General features: G+C 41.0%; 1 protein-coding gene and 2 pseudogenes across 3 annotated transcripts; 2 read left to right on the forward strand and 1 right to left on the reverse strand.

Moving 5' to 3' along the window:
* Nucleotides 1–678: 678 nt before the first annotated feature.
* LOC133150840 (protrudin-like) lies at nucleotides 679–4957 on the reverse strand (annotated as a pseudogene).
* A 2470-nt stretch (nucleotides 4958–7427) lies between these two features.
* LOC133151079 (mitochondrial adenyl nucleotide antiporter SLC25A24-like) lies at nucleotides 7428–10886 on the forward strand (annotated as a pseudogene).
* A 1737-nt stretch (nucleotides 10887–12623) lies between these two features.
* LOC133150827 (far upstream element-binding protein 2-like) lies at nucleotides 12624–19355 on the forward strand. Of its 3 annotated transcripts, XM_061273381.1 has the most exons (18): nucleotides 12624–12759; nucleotides 13675–13777; nucleotides 13856–13909; nucleotides 13995–14031; nucleotides 14132–14196; nucleotides 14294–14365; nucleotides 14457–14514; nucleotides 15013–15160; nucleotides 15336–15434; nucleotides 15517–15612; nucleotides 15860–15962; nucleotides 16107–16231; nucleotides 16634–16924; nucleotides 17016–17125; nucleotides 17230–17318; nucleotides 17963–18163; nucleotides 18289–18479; nucleotides 18590–19355. In XM_061273381.1, the coding sequence occupies exons 1-18, from the start codon at nucleotides 12670–12672 to the stop codon at nucleotides 18596–18598; spliced, it is 1941 nt and encodes a 646-aa protein (XP_061129365.1). In that variant the 5' UTR covers nucleotides 12624–12669; the 3' UTR covers nucleotides 18599–19355. The 3 variants fall into 3 exon arrangements, 2 of the variants coding, with proteins under 2 accessions (XP_061129365.1, XP_061129366.1); XR_009713821.1 differs by lacking the exons at nucleotides 18289–18479; nucleotides 18590–19355 and adding an exon at nucleotides 17665–17817 and having other exon boundaries at nucleotides 17963–18101; XM_061273382.1 differs by lacking the exon at nucleotides 13856–13909.
* Nucleotides 19356–19430: the final 75 nt, after the last annotated feature.

Raw genomic sequence — 19430 nt, forward strand, 5'->3', positions numbered from 1 at the left:
TTTAAATTAAATATATTAGCTCTAGAAGGGATTACAATAAAAGCAAAGCAAACAATTACAATCATCAGTGCCAGCATAAAGGTTAAAACCACATTGCATCGATCTCGGGTCGGTCCAAGACTGCCGCCACATCCATTCTTTTAAGTCCTGCTTGTACGAGTGTGAGGGAGGCATGTGATTATTTGACCCAGTTGCGTTGTCCAATCAAGTGACTCCAGTTAGCTGAATTTTGATCCAGTTAAAAGTAAAAAATAACAAGTTCCAATAGAGCTCAAACAACCCAAGAAAAAAATAGCATGCTGGTCAAAAACACTCAAAGCCTTACAAGCATGTCACTTGTAGCAAATCATTTTTTGTTTCACCGTATGTAAACCCTCCAGAGTTCAAATTTGATCATGTTAGTGGTCAGTCAAAGAGTTTGAATGAAAACCATTGCTCTTGTAAACCAGCACCGGTAATCCAACATGCTCTTCTTTCCCTTTGCTCAGCAAAGGGACAAACAAGGGTCCTTAAACTCAACGGCCAGTGACACAAGGATGGGCATAACACAAAAGGCAAGAAAAAATCTTCAAGGTGCATGTGCTGGGGGTTTTAAGTAAAAATTACATCAGGTGTTGCCGAGCCGGTAGATAAACAGTGATGAACCATTCCCTCTGCGTTCCACGGCCAAACGTCAGGTCATTGCAACTTGATGAGCGAGGAATTACAGCAGCACAAACAACACAGTCTCTCTCTCTGGCTCTGGAGCTGGAGAAAAATGAAAGTGTGGTCAACAAAACAGGACAATGTGTAGCACTTACAATATTAAATAGTCAAAAATGTTGGATTGGACCTACTAGTCATGATTCATTGTTTGACACTGTGTAACTGTAATATTTCTGTTGCCACTCACCGTCAATGAAACTAGTCTACCTAATTCCTAAAAATGATCCATTTATTTCTAAAACTTCCATTTGCTAACGTCTTACCGGTTGCGCCCCTGCAAGACCTCAGCACTTTGAAAAGACAACATCTTGAACAAAAGCTGTTGCACAGTTCTGCAGTTCTTCTACAATAGGAAGAGAGATTTGTGTTCAGACTAGATTTTACATTCAAACAACGTGCACAGTTTCGACCATCACTCTCTTCAAGTCTCACTCCTTATTCTCAGCACTGAGAAGACAGCATTGCAGCTAGCACAGTTGCCTTTGGAGGAGGGGGGGGGGGGGGGGGGGGACACGCGTCATTTCGAGCATTATTACGCAGCTATTTCGAACTTTGTCACAGCACTCTGACCAATGCTGGTGGGGTAACGTTGCGCATTTCTCCTCTAGCTTGGACACCTTTGCTTCGTATGGGTTCATTACGACTCAGGAGGCCATTTTCAGAGATGGTGTCAAACTACAGGCTCCAATTGGACCATCTTCATCCTCCTAAAAACACAGGAGGGAGGGGCAATGAATTCCCACAGTTGCACCAATTACACTATTAAATAGTTTAACAGTTTAACTATACCTTACAAAGATGTATTAGTAAGAACCTTTATGACTCACTTAAGAACCTCACTTAAATGTTTGCCTATTACCTTAATAAACGTATTATGAGTTAAGAGTTTGACACTGGAATGTAAAACTTGAATTTTATCTTCCATTACTAACTACTACATGCAATGTTGGAAATACACCACTACGCCGGCCCATCTAAATGTGCCCTTCCAATTTTACTAATAATAGTATACTAGTGAAGATCCAAGACACAGTGAACAAAATGTGTCAACAAATACCCACATGCAGTGTAAAATCAGTAAGACCGACAAAAACCCTCATGCACAAGCATGTAAAACTACAGTCCCTTATCATCACCTATCACTTACGGTGCATAAATGAAGATACTGGAAAATCCAACTTACCTACTAACACCAAAGGGGTTTCCTTGTGGGATGGGAGTATAACATAGTACAGTTTTACACACAAGCCTCCATGCTTACCACATAAAAACCCATGCTACAGATTTAAATAAAGTACAGTAACCGATCCCGGTTAGTACTACACGATTGGACAAGCGACGTGATAGTAGACCTCAGAAAGGGCAAGATACCAAGTGTTAGCGAAGATTGGGCAAACACTCACCTGCAGGGTGATGGCATTTTCCTGATTTCACTGGAAAGCAGGAGATAAACAGGATATAGAATTAATATTTTTACGTCCACCCAGGATGAGGAAATTAAAAACATTTATGATTTTGTGCCAGTTACGAGTCTAATTAATACCAGTTTTGTGATGTGTATAAAAAAAAAATTCTAACTGTTGATGATTGATTTCGGCTGGGCGTGGTTGTTTTTTTTTCTTACTGCGCTATCTCAGCAGTGCACCCAATCTGCCAGCCTCTCTCTCCTGCCATCACGCATGGCAGAAAATGAAAGCCCAGTTGCTCTGGAGAGAACGTCTCCTCAGCTAATTAGCTTTCACTGCTGATCTCGCTGGTGCGGAGGATTTTTTGTAAGAAAAGATTGAAATCAGTGAGTTGGATTCTACCCTTGGCCACAATTTGGAGGAGGGATCCTTGTTAAAATAAGCACTTTTAAATTTTAAGTCAAACCTCTGGATATTTTAGAAGTTATGACAGCGGGCAGGCAGCAAAGACAGTACACTTTAAGTTGGGACTGCTGTGGAAACACTTACTGAAATGTCATACAGATTGGGAGAAGTATATTACCTCAATTGCATCTTTAAATATTCATCATCAGGCTCAGCTTTCTCTGCTTCCTCCACACTCCAGGTGATATGTCCTGAAAGCAAACATTTTTTTCCCAGACTGCATTCAAATAAAATGAAATACGGTCATTATAGCATTCTCAAAGGAAAACTATGATACTAGATAAATTTTTTCGTTGTATAAACAGTGCATCGTGTGAGTGCTGAACAACTTGCACTATCCTGGCACACTGATTACTACTATACTTAGATTGTTTCCCTCACCTCCAGACTGGTTTGTGTGGGTAGGTCCTCTCCACTACATTGCTGTGATCCAGTTCGTCACACGCTGCCTCTGATGTCGGAGTTTCTGGGGAGGCATGGAACAGCTTCTTCAGGTCCACCAAAACTGGAACCCAAGTAACAACAGAAACAACGTTAGCTGAGAAAAATATTCAAAGTTCATTATCATTGGTGAGCTGACCTTCTGTGGAAGTTTCTATTCCAAAGGAAGATGAGCTAGTTCAAAACCAGCAGCACCCAGCCGACAGGAGCGAGGTAGAGAACACACACCACTGTAAACAATCCTCCATAAACCCTAGGGAGAGATGAGAGACATAAATGTTGACTGGTGCGCCAAAATTTTACAACACAGCTACATCCACTTCTCTGGCGCTCGAACAATTCTTAAAGCTAAATAAATACTGAGGAGGTTTATGTAAAACAGTCAGCCTGTTATTCATATCTTGGTAAAAGTTTTAAGGACCCAAAAAAAAACGTTTGAGAAAACATCGGCATTCGGTCTAAATAATATGGATATGCCGTGCCCTATTCCAATAGTAGCCGTTTTATGATTATAGACCGACAATTAACTAGCACTCTTTACCTTGATGATGTGGTGTGATTGTCCAGTACAGGACCTTTGTAAATGTTTCTGCTGATTGACAGGCCGAAGACAGCATGTCATCCATGAGCTTCAACCTAGAGATGGGAAATAATAAAACTTTCTCACCTACGAAGCATGTCGTACTATTTTTCTTGTGCCATTTTAATAGTCACATTTAGGGACATTACATTACAACTAATCAGTCAGTGAGAGAGAGAAAATGCAGTGTTTCTTACAGGTCTTTGACTTCCAGCATAGCCTCCTGCTTACTGAGTGTGCACATTCTGCAAATCTCTGCGATGTACGGTGTGATAGTGCCTCCTCTGGAGTTCCGTTCTGAGGCTCTGCCCAGCACCTGTCCTGCAGGTAGCCAAGGCAGCAGGCACTGGTGACTGCCACCAAACATAGTTGACAACCAACCCACTGATAGATGAGAAACACGAAGCAAGTTAGGAGTAGCCACCGACGACAGAGAGTCCTCACTTACCTTCATTAATGGTGCAGAAGAAGACATTGGAGGAATAGACAAACAAGTAACGAGCAGAGGGTCATCCTCCACCTGAAAAATAGATATTATACTCTCAAAAAATGTCTCTCTGCAATCGAAAACAAGAATAGTACGTTTAACAGCTTTCAGGTAGCGTGAAACTAATTAAAATTATGCTGAAATTTTACCATTTTGATTTTATCCAGACCGCACAAAACCTCAGAGTGCCAAATTGTTATCCCTTATAAAAGGCATTTGCTTTTTTTCATGAGATTGCAACTCAGTGGGAATTATATTAAAGGATTAATTATCCAGAACAGTTTTTAACCTCGAAACTTTATCTTTGACTATTTGTAATGCACTCATACTGCAGAAGGGTACCAGTGATGGGAAAGTGATGATGCACATAACATAACTAGATCAATCGCTTGTCTCTGGGTCCAGTGCAATGCGACAACACAAACAAATCAGTGTATTTTTAACAACTGAATGTTACATGCTTAACTTGCCTTTAGTAACTCACCCTCTCCCCTTACCTAAAAACACTCTGGTCTTTATGCATGAAAAGTTCACAAGTATTACTTCAAACAGTTAATGACTATTTCTATGAAGACCACAATATGATCCGAAAACAATACAAACTATTCTATCTTAAGTGTATCAAATTTTTGAAAACTAGCCCTAGCAAGAAGCGGGCCAGCTCCATCGCATCTGTAACTGGTTCCAGAAAAAGCGCCATTCTCTTATAGGCCACATCCATGATTAAGCAGGTCAAAATCAGTGTAGAACTTGGGCTTCCAAGTTCAGAAGCATCTGAGATCCCTGAGTCTCTTTGGATATAGTGTGCACCATCTCCCCCCTTTCCCCTGGACCTTGGTAAGGGTCAGATGATGCCGCTGCACTCTGCATCATCATTCACTTGAGAAAACAAATAACATTGAAAGGATGGTAATCATGTCACTCCTATTCCTGAATTACTATTGTGACTGCATGTTAGAATTCTGTCAAACAGCACATCAGGCTGCTAAAAGTATACAACAGTTGTCATACAATTTAGTGCATGTAAGATACTGAACGTTTTAGGTGCGTCAATACGATAGTTATGAGATCACATGGACCTGTGACGTCATTTCTACGTGGGGCATTTCAGATCATACGTTGACACATTCGTGTTTGTACACGCAAACCATTATTACGTTCATATCGAATTAGGGATTATAATGTTATTGATCATTAGTACATGGATCTATTGAGCATCTGCAGATGTTGGTGTTTTGGTTTTTGTCAAGGGCTTTAAATACGCAACTATGGCATCGGTTGCATCTCCAACACACATCCTTTAACGCACTGAAGGAGATTGCGGAGCAGAAACATTGTTTATGTCATCTTGGATCAATACAAGATGACACTTGAACCCTCAGAGATGGGCAATCAGTGCAGGCAGTCATTTTTAAGTTGCTCATTGGAGCAATCAGCAATGAGATAAAGCAACTGAGCTCCAAATTTGCAATGTTATCAAATAATCAACAACAAATCATGTGATCGCAACATGCGGATTTACTGTTTAAGACGAAGAAATAAAAATTGTATGACTTTATTAGAGTTCGTTGATGAGAACATTTACCCCCGAGCTACGTGTCCAAACCGGAGGCTAGAAGTTCAGGCGACACTAGGGTCCCGCGGACATCATAATCCTGGAGGATGAAAAACCTCTCAACTCCATCGACTCAGTCACCATAACTGGCCGCGTATCGCATAAGCAACCGACCCGCGCTAACCATTAATATACCGTGACCTGTCTCTCTCTAGCGAGAAATTACCGCAGTGTCTAGCTGCTTCTTCCGGTTAGCTATTGTATGCTAGCTTTACATTGTAAGATTATCTGCTTGGTCTCCAGATGAGCAATCGATCATCGAAAAGCAACGTCGATACAACCGGCATTAATTATGCATTATTTTTGTTAAATCGTAGGTATTCAAAGCACAACACACTCCACTGCATTTAACAATTTTGATTTATTGAGTTAAAAAAATATTCTTGAGTAACATCAAAACCATTTGACTTGAACTTGTCAAATGTCAATCATCTTTGCCGCAACAGGCAGAAGCCTCTTGTCAGTTACGTTTTTTATAGGGGTCCAAGGTGAGCAAGTATCCTTCCAGAAGGTCCGAGAGTGGCCGAAGTCAGGGCAAACATGTTTCCTGACAGTAAGAAAAAACAACAAACAACTTCATAGAGTTCTCATTGAAGGTGTGACGCCAGCAGGAAAACGCAAGTGTTTTTGGACTTACCAACATGCCGACTTTATATTGAGGAGGTTTGCGTTGGATTAAGGTAGCTCGCTGATTAATCGTCATCTTTGCACGGGGGGGTAAAGGAGGTGCGGAGTCCTCAACATTCCAAACATGTTCTAAAATCAAATAAACTAGTAGTTCACAATTGGAGAGATTATATAGGAACAAAATATATCCACGCACCTGGTAAGTGGGCCGGATTAATTGCGGTGCATTAAAAAGCTGTAGGAGAACATGGATGTGTTTATGACCATAAATAATAGAAGTTTATATGCCAGCCTTGAATCTGTCTTCGTGTATAACTCTCAATTTAGATGCAAGAGCAATGTTGTTGTAAATGTTGACATTAATTCACATTATTTAATATAAGTATTTTCAAGGCAATATATTTATGTTTTTTAAATTATGGGAAATAAATAAATATCAATTTGTTGTATGTGTTTGACAATTGAGAACTTTATCAACATGAATAGTATAAGCTGTGAGCATAAAAAGTATCTTGGCTCTTAAAATCAGGTAAATGTGCTAGACCCGAAAAAAAAAATCACGAAGGCCGAATACAGACTGCAGGTTCTTTAAGAGAGACAGCAGCAAGGACATCGTTTTCAGGCACGAGCAACGTTGAAGGGCGTCACCCATAATTGGTGCGTGTTTCGCTTCCTGGTTCCTGAAGAGGAGGCGCTCGCAAGTTGTCGCGACACCTCGAAGATGAGGTTTGTTTTGTGCAACAGCACTTCATGGGCAACAAACACATTCTTCGTAACACCTGTCCACTGAGATTTCGTGTGATCGACTTGGTGTCCCAGTTATGAGTCCATATCTTCGCATCGTGCCATGGAAAACAGGAGGTAAAGATCGTGCGCACGAGTGGATAATTTTTCCTCAGGTGCAAGCCAATGAACCGAAATTGTACGTGTAATTTTTTTCTTGCATTATAGTTAACCTGAAAAGGGTAGTACCCTAAAGTCAGGCTCCAGTGATTGATTTCATCCCAATACATTCTACCCAGCTAAGTGGGCACAGTCATGGCCCCGACAAGGATTTGGCACCTCTTGGCCATTGCCAGGACAGAACCCCCTCTGGACCCAGATGAGGAGAGAGAGAAATTCTGGGGGGAGCTGTTTGATCAGCTAGATCTCAATAAAGATGGACACATTGACATACAGAATTACGTAAAGGGCTGGGCGGTCGAGGACTATCCAGAGCTTTCACTGGAGAAGTAAGACCTGTTACCTGCACTCACCTGGATGACCATAACATGCAGTGACATGAAGGGAATCTATTATGAAAGCTTTGACATTCTGTTTGCCTTTTCCTATGGAAATATTAACGCAAACGTTCCTAATCGTAACAGCCCAACGTAATTGTGTGCACTGTCCTCTTCTCTTCCTGATTTGTTTTGCCAAAGCAGTTGGGTCATGTACTTAGACTGCTGTCACTTCCTCAGTGTGAGCATTTGTGTGCAACATGATGTTTATTTTGGTTGTGTGGAACAGGACTTGTAAGATGAAGATGGCAGCTACCAAGGTGACAGCTTTGTCCTTCAATGCGACCCCACTCGTCAAATCATAGTATTCTGATTACATATGATTAGTGGAATATGAAAGTATAGAAAATAACTAAAATCATCTTTCAAATATCACATCACCAAACTAAGAAATACAAGTGAGCCGTGATGGTTCAGGATAAAATCCCTGCTGACTTTTTTCAACTTCCAACATAGAACAGCAGAATTTTGATTATTGTGAAGGGCCACCAGTTTGATCCACACTAAAACTGAATTGACTCAAATAACCTTCAATGATATTATGGTATTATTAATCATATGAATGTATGGAAAGAGTATTATTCTTATTTCTCAGAATAAAATAGGAAACAACTTTATTTCTCGAAAAATAATGGCAGTGTGACTTAAGGTTCCCACCACCGACAGAAATTGAATTACCCATTTTACAACCGTGCTTGTTGTTTTCAGATATGTCGAAGCTGGGGACACCAACGAGGATGGCGTGGCTTGACTTTGAAGAATTCACTCAGTACCTTCGTACTCACGAAAAGCAGCTCAAACTCGTGTTTCGAAGCCTGGACAAGAATAATGAGATGGTCTGTGGCATACCGCCCAAACATTTCAGTCACCCATATCAGGGCTTCATTGGTTTAAAAATTCGCATATATGGCCTGTCTCTTACTTTATGTGTCTGAATGGTTCCATGCAGGTGAGATAGATGCAACGGAGATCCAGCAATCTCTACGTGCTGTTGTCTAGACATCAGTCTCAGGGCTGCTACGCTAATTTTACAAAGGTCTGTCATCCGTTTGTCACTATTGCGAAATCATTTTTTCAGACTTTATTTAAATATAACTGTATGATGAATTTCTGCTTTTGTTTTTGTCTTGATATTGACTGTTTTTCTACTTGCTCTCTTAGTGTACTCTGTATATGTTTATGTTGGCATTGTGCCGGTAAAGTATTCAGTTGTTTTCAATGCCATTTCCACTTATCTCCCTTTTTAATCAACTCTTGTATAATGTTAATGTGTGTGTCAACCAGTATAGACAAGGATGAGGAACATGACATTGACTGGAATGAGTGGCGGGACTACTTCCTGTTTAACCCTATCACAAACATGGCGAAGTGCGCGCTAGCTGGAAACGTTCAATGGGCAAGGCTACATAAAAAAAAATATAAATTTTAATATAATATTCGGCCAAGATTGATGTAATAATTGAAAGCATCCAAGGCACGCACATTCCTTGTACCTGAAAATAATGTTTTTGACTTGTCTTGGAAACCAAAAAATCCATAACTGTCATCTCTGCTTCATTAGATGTTGGATTTAGGTGAGCAGATGACAGTTCCAGATGATTTTCAGAAAGAGAGAAAAGGTCTGGCTACTGTATGGCGGCAGCTGTTGGCTGGAGCCTTGCCTGGATCCATATCACGGACTGGGACCCGCCCCCTTAGATCGTCTCAAAGTTTTCCGGCAGGTGAGTCAGTAGTATACTATGTGATTAGAATTAAATTACCATTGAAGGGGAATTTACTTAATTACTGTTCATTGTCACCTTATAATGGTACCACACGTTCTCCATTAAATGTTTTTGGCAGGTTCATGTTCCTTTCTGTTAGTCGGAACGTGCTGGGAGGTTTTCAATACATGCTAAAAGAGGGAGGAGTGCAGTCTTTTGGAGAGGCAATGGAATCAACGTTCTTAAAATCGCCCCAGAGACTGCAATCAAATTTACAGCTTACGAAAAGGTGGATAGCACTTGCTTCTTTTCCTTTTTTGTAGCAAAAAGAAGCTACTATACTTCATTTAAAAGCCCTCCTTTCTTTAATTCCGGTTTTGTTTCTAGATCAAGCATATAATGTTTGGCAGAAAGTGATACCAAAAAATCTGAGGGTTCATGAAAGGTTTCTCGCTGGCTTCGTTAGCTGGTGCGACTTGCTCAGACGGTCATTCTACCCCACTGGAGGTGATTTCAAGTCACAACACAACAAATACTGTCGACAGTAATCCACAGTGCATACGGTCATTTTCTCTGCATATTCTTTCTTAGCTTCGTTCTTTTACCTTGACAGGTGCTGAAAAACCCGACTCAACGCTTCGAAAAACAGGCCAGTTCTCAGAATGTCTGACTGCGCCAAGCAGATCCTGCAGAGGGAAGGCGCTGCGGCCTTCTACAAGGGTTACGTCCCTAACATGTTGAGTATTGTGCCTTACGCGGCATGACCTGGCAGTCTACGAGGTCCAGGTGGACATGACGGTAGCTAGAGTACACTGTGTGTTCTAGTTGTTTCTTTCTTCTAACTTGGTATCTGTTTCCCAGACACTGAAGTTTGCCTGGCTAAGCAGGAACAGAGGAGTTGCAGACCCAGGTGATGGTCCCTGGTTGGCTGTGGTGCAATCTCCAGTACCTGTGGGCAGTTGGCAAGTTAACCTCTTGCAGTGATCCGCACCCGAATGCAAGCTCAAGGTTAGATGAAGGGGGTGTAGCAAATATTGAGTTCAATAAATATGACAGTGGGGATCATTTTCAAGCCATCGACTGTATCTTCTTAGAAAACAAAAACTTAAAAGGCTGCAAATGATTGTGCGATGCAGAATTTTCAAATAATCAGTTGTGACGGATGAAATAAACAGATTTGATGGATTTACAGCATTAGATTTCAAAGCTATTCAAAATCAAAAACATCAATTTGTTATATTATTTGTCTCGCGCTATTTTCTCTCTCCCCCCTTAGCCCTCAATGAAAGGAAGCCGCAATGCCATCAATGTCTGCTTGATTCGCACCGTTTTGACCCAAGAGGGTGTCGCCGGCCTGTATCGAGGAATTTCCCCCAATTTGCTGAAAGTCATCCCTGCTGCCAACGGTGTCCTACGTTGCATTACGAGATACACCAGGATAGCTCTAGGAGTGGGATGTGGCGGGTAGGCAGGGAGAGAAAGGAAGTGTTAAAAAATGTGTGGATGGTTTGATATGACTTCCACCTACAAGATGGGTGTCAAATTCAAGGCCCAGGGGCCAGATATGGCCCGCCACATCTTTTATTGGCCCGCGAAGACAACATGTCATCACTTTAAAAAATAGAGATAATTCTAGTAATTTTTATTACCATTCGCATTTTTTTTAAATATTTGAACAATTTTTACTAGTTCTGATTTCAAAACTAGTTATTCATCGTTCGTTGTGTAGACCATACTGCGTTGACAGTCATAGTTGCCCTCCGATGGAAACTATGGCTACAACGCGGCCCGTGACAAAACTGAGTTTGACACCCCTAGATTTCCTCTGATCTGTTAAACCCTGCATGAAAAAGGTGGATTTTGATGGTGGATGGATTCACAGTCCTGTGACTGCACGTCTTGTGAGCAAATGATAAAAGTGATAGCGCTGCCCTGCATTTGGATGACCTCGTAAGATGCCATGAACAGATTGATGTGAGTTGCATTGCTCTATGTAGCTACTACCATCTGCATTTATATTTACAAGTGACAACTTGCATGAACTTACTGAGAAGCACTGTAAAGGGTTCTGTGTTTCCAAATAACTGCAGGAGATTTTTTCAGCCTTTCTCTCCTCACAGGTGTTATGTAGAGGAAGAAGATGACTGTTGAGAGCATTGTTGCAGCGTCTGAAGGTCACCATAAGTGGTTAAGAGTGAAATGACTCAAGCAAATGAAGTAACACAAGAAGCTCATTAAACAGTAGCTATCAGCACAACAGTTATCACAACATAACAGTTATCACTCAAATGGTGAATTTAAATACTATCATTTTAAATGGTCTTTAAGCAAAACTCTGAAGGACTGTACACTTGGACTGGTCACCTCTGGAGATGATGTCTCACAGCCTCGCTCAAAGATGATTAGCAAGTAGAGGAGTTGCAGTCAGCTTTGAAAAACACTACATTGTCAATTGTATTCTCACTACAGTTACAAGATTTTTATATTTGAAAATAAATACTTTTTGTAGCTATATTTATGTTCCAATAGTTATTTATAATAAATGCAGATGTGAATTTTAGTACTCATTTCCTGTATTTTAATTGTTAGTTGAGATGTTGCCTGTTAACTTGTTGATTTTAAATACAAGGGTTTAGACTATATTTAAGAAAAAACTATATTCTGTTAAAAATGAATTAGACTGACTTCATTGCCAAACAAGCATTAAAAATTATTAAACATTAGAAAACATACTATTGTATAGAGTAGTGACACAGTTTAGGACTGCAAGATATTTTGGAACAGATAAAAAAAAAGATATCGTCAGCATTAATATAGTACGTTTTTCTAGAAATATATACAAATTTCAGACATTTTCAACTTTGAAGTTGAACTAATTCGTTTAATAGAAAATGAACACAGAAATATTGCAAAGAAAACTCATTAGACCAAGGTATATGTGGTACACTATTTGTCAGAAGAGATCAGAAAATGCTTTATTCTTTGTGACATTGTGAACTTTCTGGTGGCGATCGTAAGCGTGCCCTAAATATGCAAAATTATATGCCCTGTTGTTTACTTCGCGCAGGCGCAGATCTGTTGATTTTCTCCAGGCCGGGAGGTGGCGCCGTTTTAAGGAGTTAACATTGGATCTGGAAAGAGAGCAAAGGGGCTGAGAAATGCCGAGGCGGGGTTGCCTAGGGTAGCGTACATTTGATCTGGTTATTTTAAGCAGGGAACTTTGCCGGCGTGGTAAGCGATCTCCCTTACATTGGCTTCTGTTCGCTCCACACAACGTTTGGCCTTCCCGCTTCTGCGCAGCCCGACCCGGCCAAGCCACACGGCCTACCCCCGTGTGTCATTTCTCTCCTTGTGATCACCATGTCCGGATTCGGCTCTTTGCCGACCAATGGCGTCGCGCCGGAGCGAATAAAAGATGCTTTTGCGGACGCAATGGAAAGAGCCAGACAGGTAAAGCGTGATAATCGCACATTGAAAAATGCAACTGGCGAGCCATTTTACTCGATAGTAGCTTAGCTAGCTTGATTATCCGTGTCGTTAGCTTCAGTTGACTAGCGAGCTTGTAGCGATATGCTACCGGCAAGTGATTTGCTGCTATAAGGCATTGATTGACCTGAGCCCGCTCGAGATTGCAATTTGGACGTCGTCTTTTGAGTGTTTCTATTGTGAACTCCAGAATCGTAACAGCGCCGCTTTTGTCCCTTTATGTTTCAGTTTGACACGTAGGTTTTCCGTTCAACTCGGACATTTTGGCAAAAAAAAAAAAAAGTTCAGTCAAAGCCACTATTGAAGTGAGGCTAACGATTCTATACCGTACATTTGTACAGCTTAGTTATAAATAACCGCTGACTGCAATGCTTACTACATTGCAACTGATATTTTTGTCGGGTTCACAATCGTACAATTTAGTATTTTCTTAAATTTTCGTCGAGATGTGAAGTATTAACCAAGCAATCAACGAGAATCAAATATAAACCGAAGGGAATTGGATCACACATTTGTGTCTACAGTAATTTGGGTAGATAATGCCCAAACCCAAGCCATGCATAATTCAAATAAATGGTTTCTGTAATTTGTAATATCAGCTATCCATCCAGCCATCCCTCCATTTTTTTTCCAAGACTAAATAGACTAGAGATGTTCTGTGTTCTGCTTTTGAACATGAACCTGAACAGCCTTTTTCCAATCAATTTAGTGTCCTTAGAATTTCCCAAACAACTTGATTCAGCAACAGAATTGATTGAATAATTAATTGAATGAAGTCCAATATATATATATACATATATACATCTATACATATATACATATACACACACACACACACCTCCCGCTTGAATGTTCAAGTAAAACGTCTCAATTTCCTAGATTGCAGCTAAAATCAGTGGTGAGAGTGGTCACATGGCAAGCAACAATGGAGGAGCTGAGGGTTTTCCATTCGCCGCACAGAAACGATCCCTTGAAGAAGCAGGTTGCCAATTTTCTCCAAATGTCTTTTTTTGTCTGAAACTGCTATTATGTTAGAGGCTTACCATTTCCTTCTATTTAGATGAACCAGATGCCAAGAAGGTAGCATCACAGAATGAAAGAGATTCGTCATTGTGTATGTTGACTGTGCACATTGATTTATCACAACTGCTGGATCCTCTCACTTTCCAGCCACTCAAATGTGTATCTCTTTCTTGCAGCAATTGGAGCTCAACTGGCTGCCCTGGCTCAACAGAGGTATGAATGTATTTTTGCCATTTTTTTGGTGCTAATTCTTCACCAGTGCACTGTTCTAATGGGTTATGTAGTTTCTAATTTCTTGTATAACTGGTTCCAGTGTCAGGCCCGGCATGATGACAATGACAGAGGAGTGCAGAGTGCCTGATTCCATGGTTGGTCTCGGTAAGTGCATCCATACCTCTTAAGTTGTATATGAACAATACAACTGTGTGTTGTACAAATGTTCAAATTAGAATTGCAATTGTCTACTGTCCTTTAGTCATCGGCAGAGGAGGTGAACACATCAACAAAATACAACGGGAATCTGGCTGCAAAGTTCAGATTGCACACGGTGAGCTTCACAATAACCAAATTGATAACTTTGTAGTCTTCTCTGCTCTTTGTGTTTATTTGTATCTTTCCACATTTTTCTGTTATTTCAGACAGTGCTGGTCTTTCGGACAGAAGTGTTTCTTTGACAGGTTCGCCTGATGCCATAAAGTAAGCCCCACGCCCCGCCCCCATTGTCAGGCCATTCTAATCAACCCTGATAGTTTAAGATATGAGGCGTTTTCTCTCGTGCTGTTGAATCAGATTAACATTCAGCACTGGTGAAAGAAGTAAGAAGAAGCGTGATTGCACAATTTAAACTCTGAAAAAGGGTTTTACACGAGCAGAATTTATGGGGCCGATCAGCGAATTTAAATGAGCTAATTATAGATGCAATCACAAGATGGAGCAATGTGTTGGTTTGTATATTTTTTTTAGGTTTAATAAATACGATTTACACAACTTGGAAATTAGTTACTAATTGTGGACAATGAAAACGCGGGGGGATCGCTGCGCTTGTCTGGCGCTGCAGCTTTGGTTTGTTTCCTGCAAGCCTTTTTCGCAGCGTAATCCTCAACTCAGAATATTTTGACGACTGCACGTGCTTTGCCCAACATAGTAGTGTTTTCAAACAATTCGATTCATAACTGCACTTTTTATTTGTTTCAGGAGAGCAAAGGCGCTCATAGATGAAATCATCTCAAGGGGACATGATTCGCCCAACGGGCAGACGGGTTCTATGCAGGAGATGGTCATCCCTGCGGGCAAGGCTGGACTTATTATAGGCAAAGGAGGAGAGACTATCAAGCAGCTACAGGTTTGTCAAATGAGTCAGAAAGCACTAAACCCAAGTTTGGGCTTCCCTGCCAAAGCTGCTGCCCCCTGCGACCCACCCAACTTCGGTCGGCTCAGCGGAAACAAATTGATGGATAGATTGATGTCACTCTATTATTGAGCTGTGCATCCCGTAACATTCTTTTGCAATTTTGAAGGAACGAGCCGGAGTTAAAATGATCCTTATTCAAGATGGTTCCCAGCCGCCAAATGTAGATAAACCACTGCGCATCATTGGAGACCCATTCAAAGTGCAGGTACTTGAAAGTCATCATCGAAACATGTTTTTAGTTTCTCTGCTTTTTGCGGCCATTCATTTGGTTTTCTGTTGTTTTGCAGCAAGCTAAGGAGATGGTTAACGAGATTCTACGAGAACGGGAAGGTTTTGGTGACCGGAGTGAATATAGCTCAAGAATAGGGGGTAGTGGCATTGATGTAAGTTTGCTTGGGCTTGAAATTTGCATAAAATGCTTGCAAGTGACAGATTCTCTCGCAACAAATACATTTAGCTTGTTAGATGTAGCACACTTATTCCTGTTCATTTTGAATAAGTGGTAGAGAGAGTGTGTTTGAATAATTTACTACTGCACAGCAACTGACGCACAAAAGGCTTAAATTGACCTTGAAATGTGCTTGAATACAATACTGAGTCATTTCAGCCACATTTCTGGGATTTTTACAGATAGGTGTCCCTCGCCATGCAGTGGGGGTCATAATTGGAAGAAGTGGTGAGATGATTAAGAAGATCCAAAGTGATGCTGGAGTGAAGATACAGTTTAAACCAGGTAAGTACTTGTGGAAATTTGGTAATCTTGCAGTTTTTGCTGGATCCTATACTTGAAGGCCTTTTCGTTGACCCCTTTCCTGCTGTTGTTGGCTCTTTAAATACACACCCATCATTTGATAAATGTCATACGTTGACCTTTTAGATGATGGCAGCGGTCCTGAAAAAATGGCACACATTACGGGTCCTCCTGATCAGTGTCAACATGCCGCCTCCATCATCACAGACCTGATACAGAGTATCCGTACCAGAGAAGACGGCGGCCAGGGGGTGAGTATACATTAGTATACAATATCTTTTACAGTAAAACCTTACAGAATATTAGTCTGAAGCTGCAGGCTGGATAAGAGTTAGGAATTTGTGCATGCATGGATTTCTGATGCAGGAAAAACCTGGGTGTTACTGTTTTACAGGAACTTAAATTGCTTGGCAATCAATGGTAAATAAATTGCATACTGTGATCAATTGTAACAAAAACAAGGGGCTGATGTGGCTTTTCTTGGCTATTTTTTTTAATTACCATTTGCATGCACATGTGCGACATTGACACACTTTTGCAAACGCCAATATTTTTTATCTAAACCCTTAATAGGTCCGTCAAGTGCAACCTGGGCATTTTTTCTGGTGTAAGTAGTTTGAATCGAGAGATTTTTATTTATTTATTTCACACAGGGCCCCCCTGGTGCAGGGATGCCACCAGGAGGACGGGGTCGGGGTAGAGGCCAGGGAAACTGGGGTCCTCCAGGGGGAGAGATGACCTTCTCTGTTCCTGCTCACAAATGTGGACTCGTGATTGGCAGAGGAGGGGAGAACGTCAAAGCCATTAACCAACAGACTGGTGCATTTGTAGAGATGTTACGTCAGCCGCTACCAGATGGAGACCCAAATTTCAAACTGTTCACAATCAGAGGTTCTCCACAACAGATAGACTATGCAAAGCAACTTATAGAAGAAAAGATTGAGGTACATTCAAGTGTTGCTTGGTATTCCAGTGATTAGATGGGCTCACATTGAAGGGGTGTACTAATAAAGGAAACATGTCTTGGTTATCCAGGCCCCGTTATGTCCTGTGGGTGGTGGTCCAGGTCCAGGAGGCCCTGGTGGTTCCATGAACCCCTACAGCCCCAACCCTTATAATGCTGGACCTCCTGGTGGTGGACCACAGTATGTAAATCCTTAAATGTAGCAATTGCTTTAACTTTTAGCCCCGGACTAGACTACTTGGTGAACTAAAACCATTCATTGTTTTATTGCCCTGGTCTTTACAGTGGAGGTGCACCAGGTGGTCCCCAGTACTGTGCTCAGAATTGGGGGGACAGCTACCAGCAGTGGCAGAACCCAGGGCCACAAGACCCCAGTGAGTAATCGACATTCTAGTCATCAATACTTGTGTTGGCCAAGTCGGGTGCCCCCCAACAACTTGGTCTAGACAGAGAGACTGAACATAAAATTGGTGTATCTGCCTGTCCTGTGTCAAATCCCTTGTGATATGGGAAAAATAATTAAACTCACAAGCTAGTGTGTAGGGCCTTTTTGAAAAAGGGAGAACAGACCAAATTATAAACTGAGAGCCTGAAGTTTCAAACGCAACCTAAAATATACATTAAGAGACTATTTCAGATGTCTTACAAAAAATATGCTTTCGCCAAACTCACTCTGCCTGATGTGTTGCGATTACATTGTTTTTTTGTTTTTTTTCAAAGAAAAGGGCATAATTAAAGAATGACTGAATCAATTACTGATGGCCAACAAAATCAAGAAATGACGCAGAAATCATCATACTTGGTCACTAACAGCATTGCTGAGGCTCCTTAAAGAGTCACAAGCAAAGGGCTCCTACTAAGTTTGGTGTAATGGTGAGTTAAGGAAGTTTGAGGAAACTGGTCTGGTGCAAAAGTGTAATGTTCTATTTATATTTTATATATATAAATAAAGAGTTGGGGGACCTGTTTTAGCTACAAAAAGAAATGCCTGATCTTATTCTTTGCATTCTACCATTAGATAAGGCAGCGGCAGACCCAAATGCAGCCTGGGCGGCCTACTATGCACAGTACTACGGTCAACAGCCAGGGGGCACTATGCCAGCACAGAACCCAGCAGATCCTGGAGCAGCAGGGGACCAGAACCAAGCTGAACAGACAGCTGGTGGTCAGCCAGACTACACAAAGGCTTGGGAGGAATACTACAAAAAGATGGGCATGGGTAAGTGTGTACAGAAAACGTTGATAAATAAACTTAATGAGTCTCTTTAACCAGCATCTGCATGGCAATGATATTTTCCCCAATTATCTATTTTAATATTTTGCATTGTGCTGTTATTTTTTCAGTCCAGCCTGCAGGAGGGCCAGTGGCTGCTCCGGGAGCTGCGGCGGTACCAGCTGGGGGAGCAGCAGCGGCATCTGGTGGCCAGCCGGATTACAGTGCAGCCTGGGCAGAATATTACAGACAGCAAGCTGCCTACTATGGGCAGGGAGGGCAGGCCCCTGGGCAAGGGGCTCCACCACAGCAGGGGCAACAGGTAGGAGAAAAGTTTGAAACGAAAAAATATTGTTGCACCTTCTTAAAATACTGCTTGTTAGAGTACATTCATTTGAAAGGAAATTGCATATCTTTGACTTTTCTTTCCAGGCGCAGTAATGAAGTTTTGTTTGGGTGGATGGTTTTGTCTGCTCTTGGGACTTCTGCTGGTGGAGATTTCCGTTTTTTGCTTCAACAATTCAAGACCATTATTGAACCATCTACACTTCTTTCAAAATCTTATTTTTTAAATTTGGTAGTTGACTGACTTGTTTTTTTTTCCCCCACAAATGGAATAAGGGAGAAAGTTTTGCTCATGCATTGAAACAACGCACTAATTAATTATCTCGATAGAATTAGTTTTTTTGTTTTCCTTATTTCACCCACACCTTCTAATACATCTTTGTTTTCAAAACTATGAACTATAAATTATGAGTATCTTTACAGCAGAAGCTCTACAATGCTCACATTCGGGTTGATGAGATTCACTTTTATTTTGAAATTCCGTTTCTTCTGGTACTTTTTAAGTCACATTTAAAAGTTGTCTGTTGAAATTGCAGTTGTCATGTACCCTGCAATTTTTATTTTTAATTTCATTCACTGTATTTTTTTCCCCGGAGGGTACTGTGCATGTCTGTATGCTACTTAGCAGGAGTACATGTGCAGGTATGCTGTAAAATGACATAAGTTCACCCACTGGCTGATTGTGTGTCCCATGTGTGGATGTGTCTTCCCTCTGGTCAGTTAAACAGTAGCTCCAACTTAATCGAAAAAGAATTTCCCCCTCCCCCAGTAGGCTCTATCATTGTATTTTGTTTATTTTTTTTTTACAGCTTGTTTTTAAATACTTAAAAATAAAACATTCGGATCTACAACATCTTTCGGTTAAGTCCAATGACTTAATTAATTCGGCATTCACAAGAACTATTTAGTGTGTCAAATTTGTTTTCAT

The sequence above is a fragment of the Syngnathus typhle genome, linkage group LG3 (genome assembly GCF_033458585.1).
Source record: "Syngnathus typhle isolate RoL2023-S1 ecotype Sweden linkage group LG3, RoL_Styp_1.0, whole genome shotgun sequence".
NCBI lineage: Eukaryota > Metazoa > Chordata > Actinopteri > Syngnathiformes > Syngnathidae > Syngnathus > Syngnathus typhle.

What these genes read in the sequence shown, in the direction of transcription:
- LOC133150827 (XM_061273381.1), top strand. Translation starts at nt 12,670, where the DNA reads ATGTCCGGATTCGGCTCTTTGCCGACCAATGGCGTCGCGCCGGAGCGA. An exon ending in AGACTATCAAGCAGCTACAG is followed by an intron (nt 15,161 to 15,335) that starts GTTTGTCAAATG and finishes GCAATTTTGAAG; the next exon opens with GAACGAGCCGGAGTTAAAAT. An exon ending in TAGGGGGTAGTGGCATTGAT is followed by an intron (nt 15,613 to 15,859) that starts GTAAGTTTGCTT and finishes GGATTTTTACAG; the next exon opens with ATAGGTGTCCCTCGCCATGC.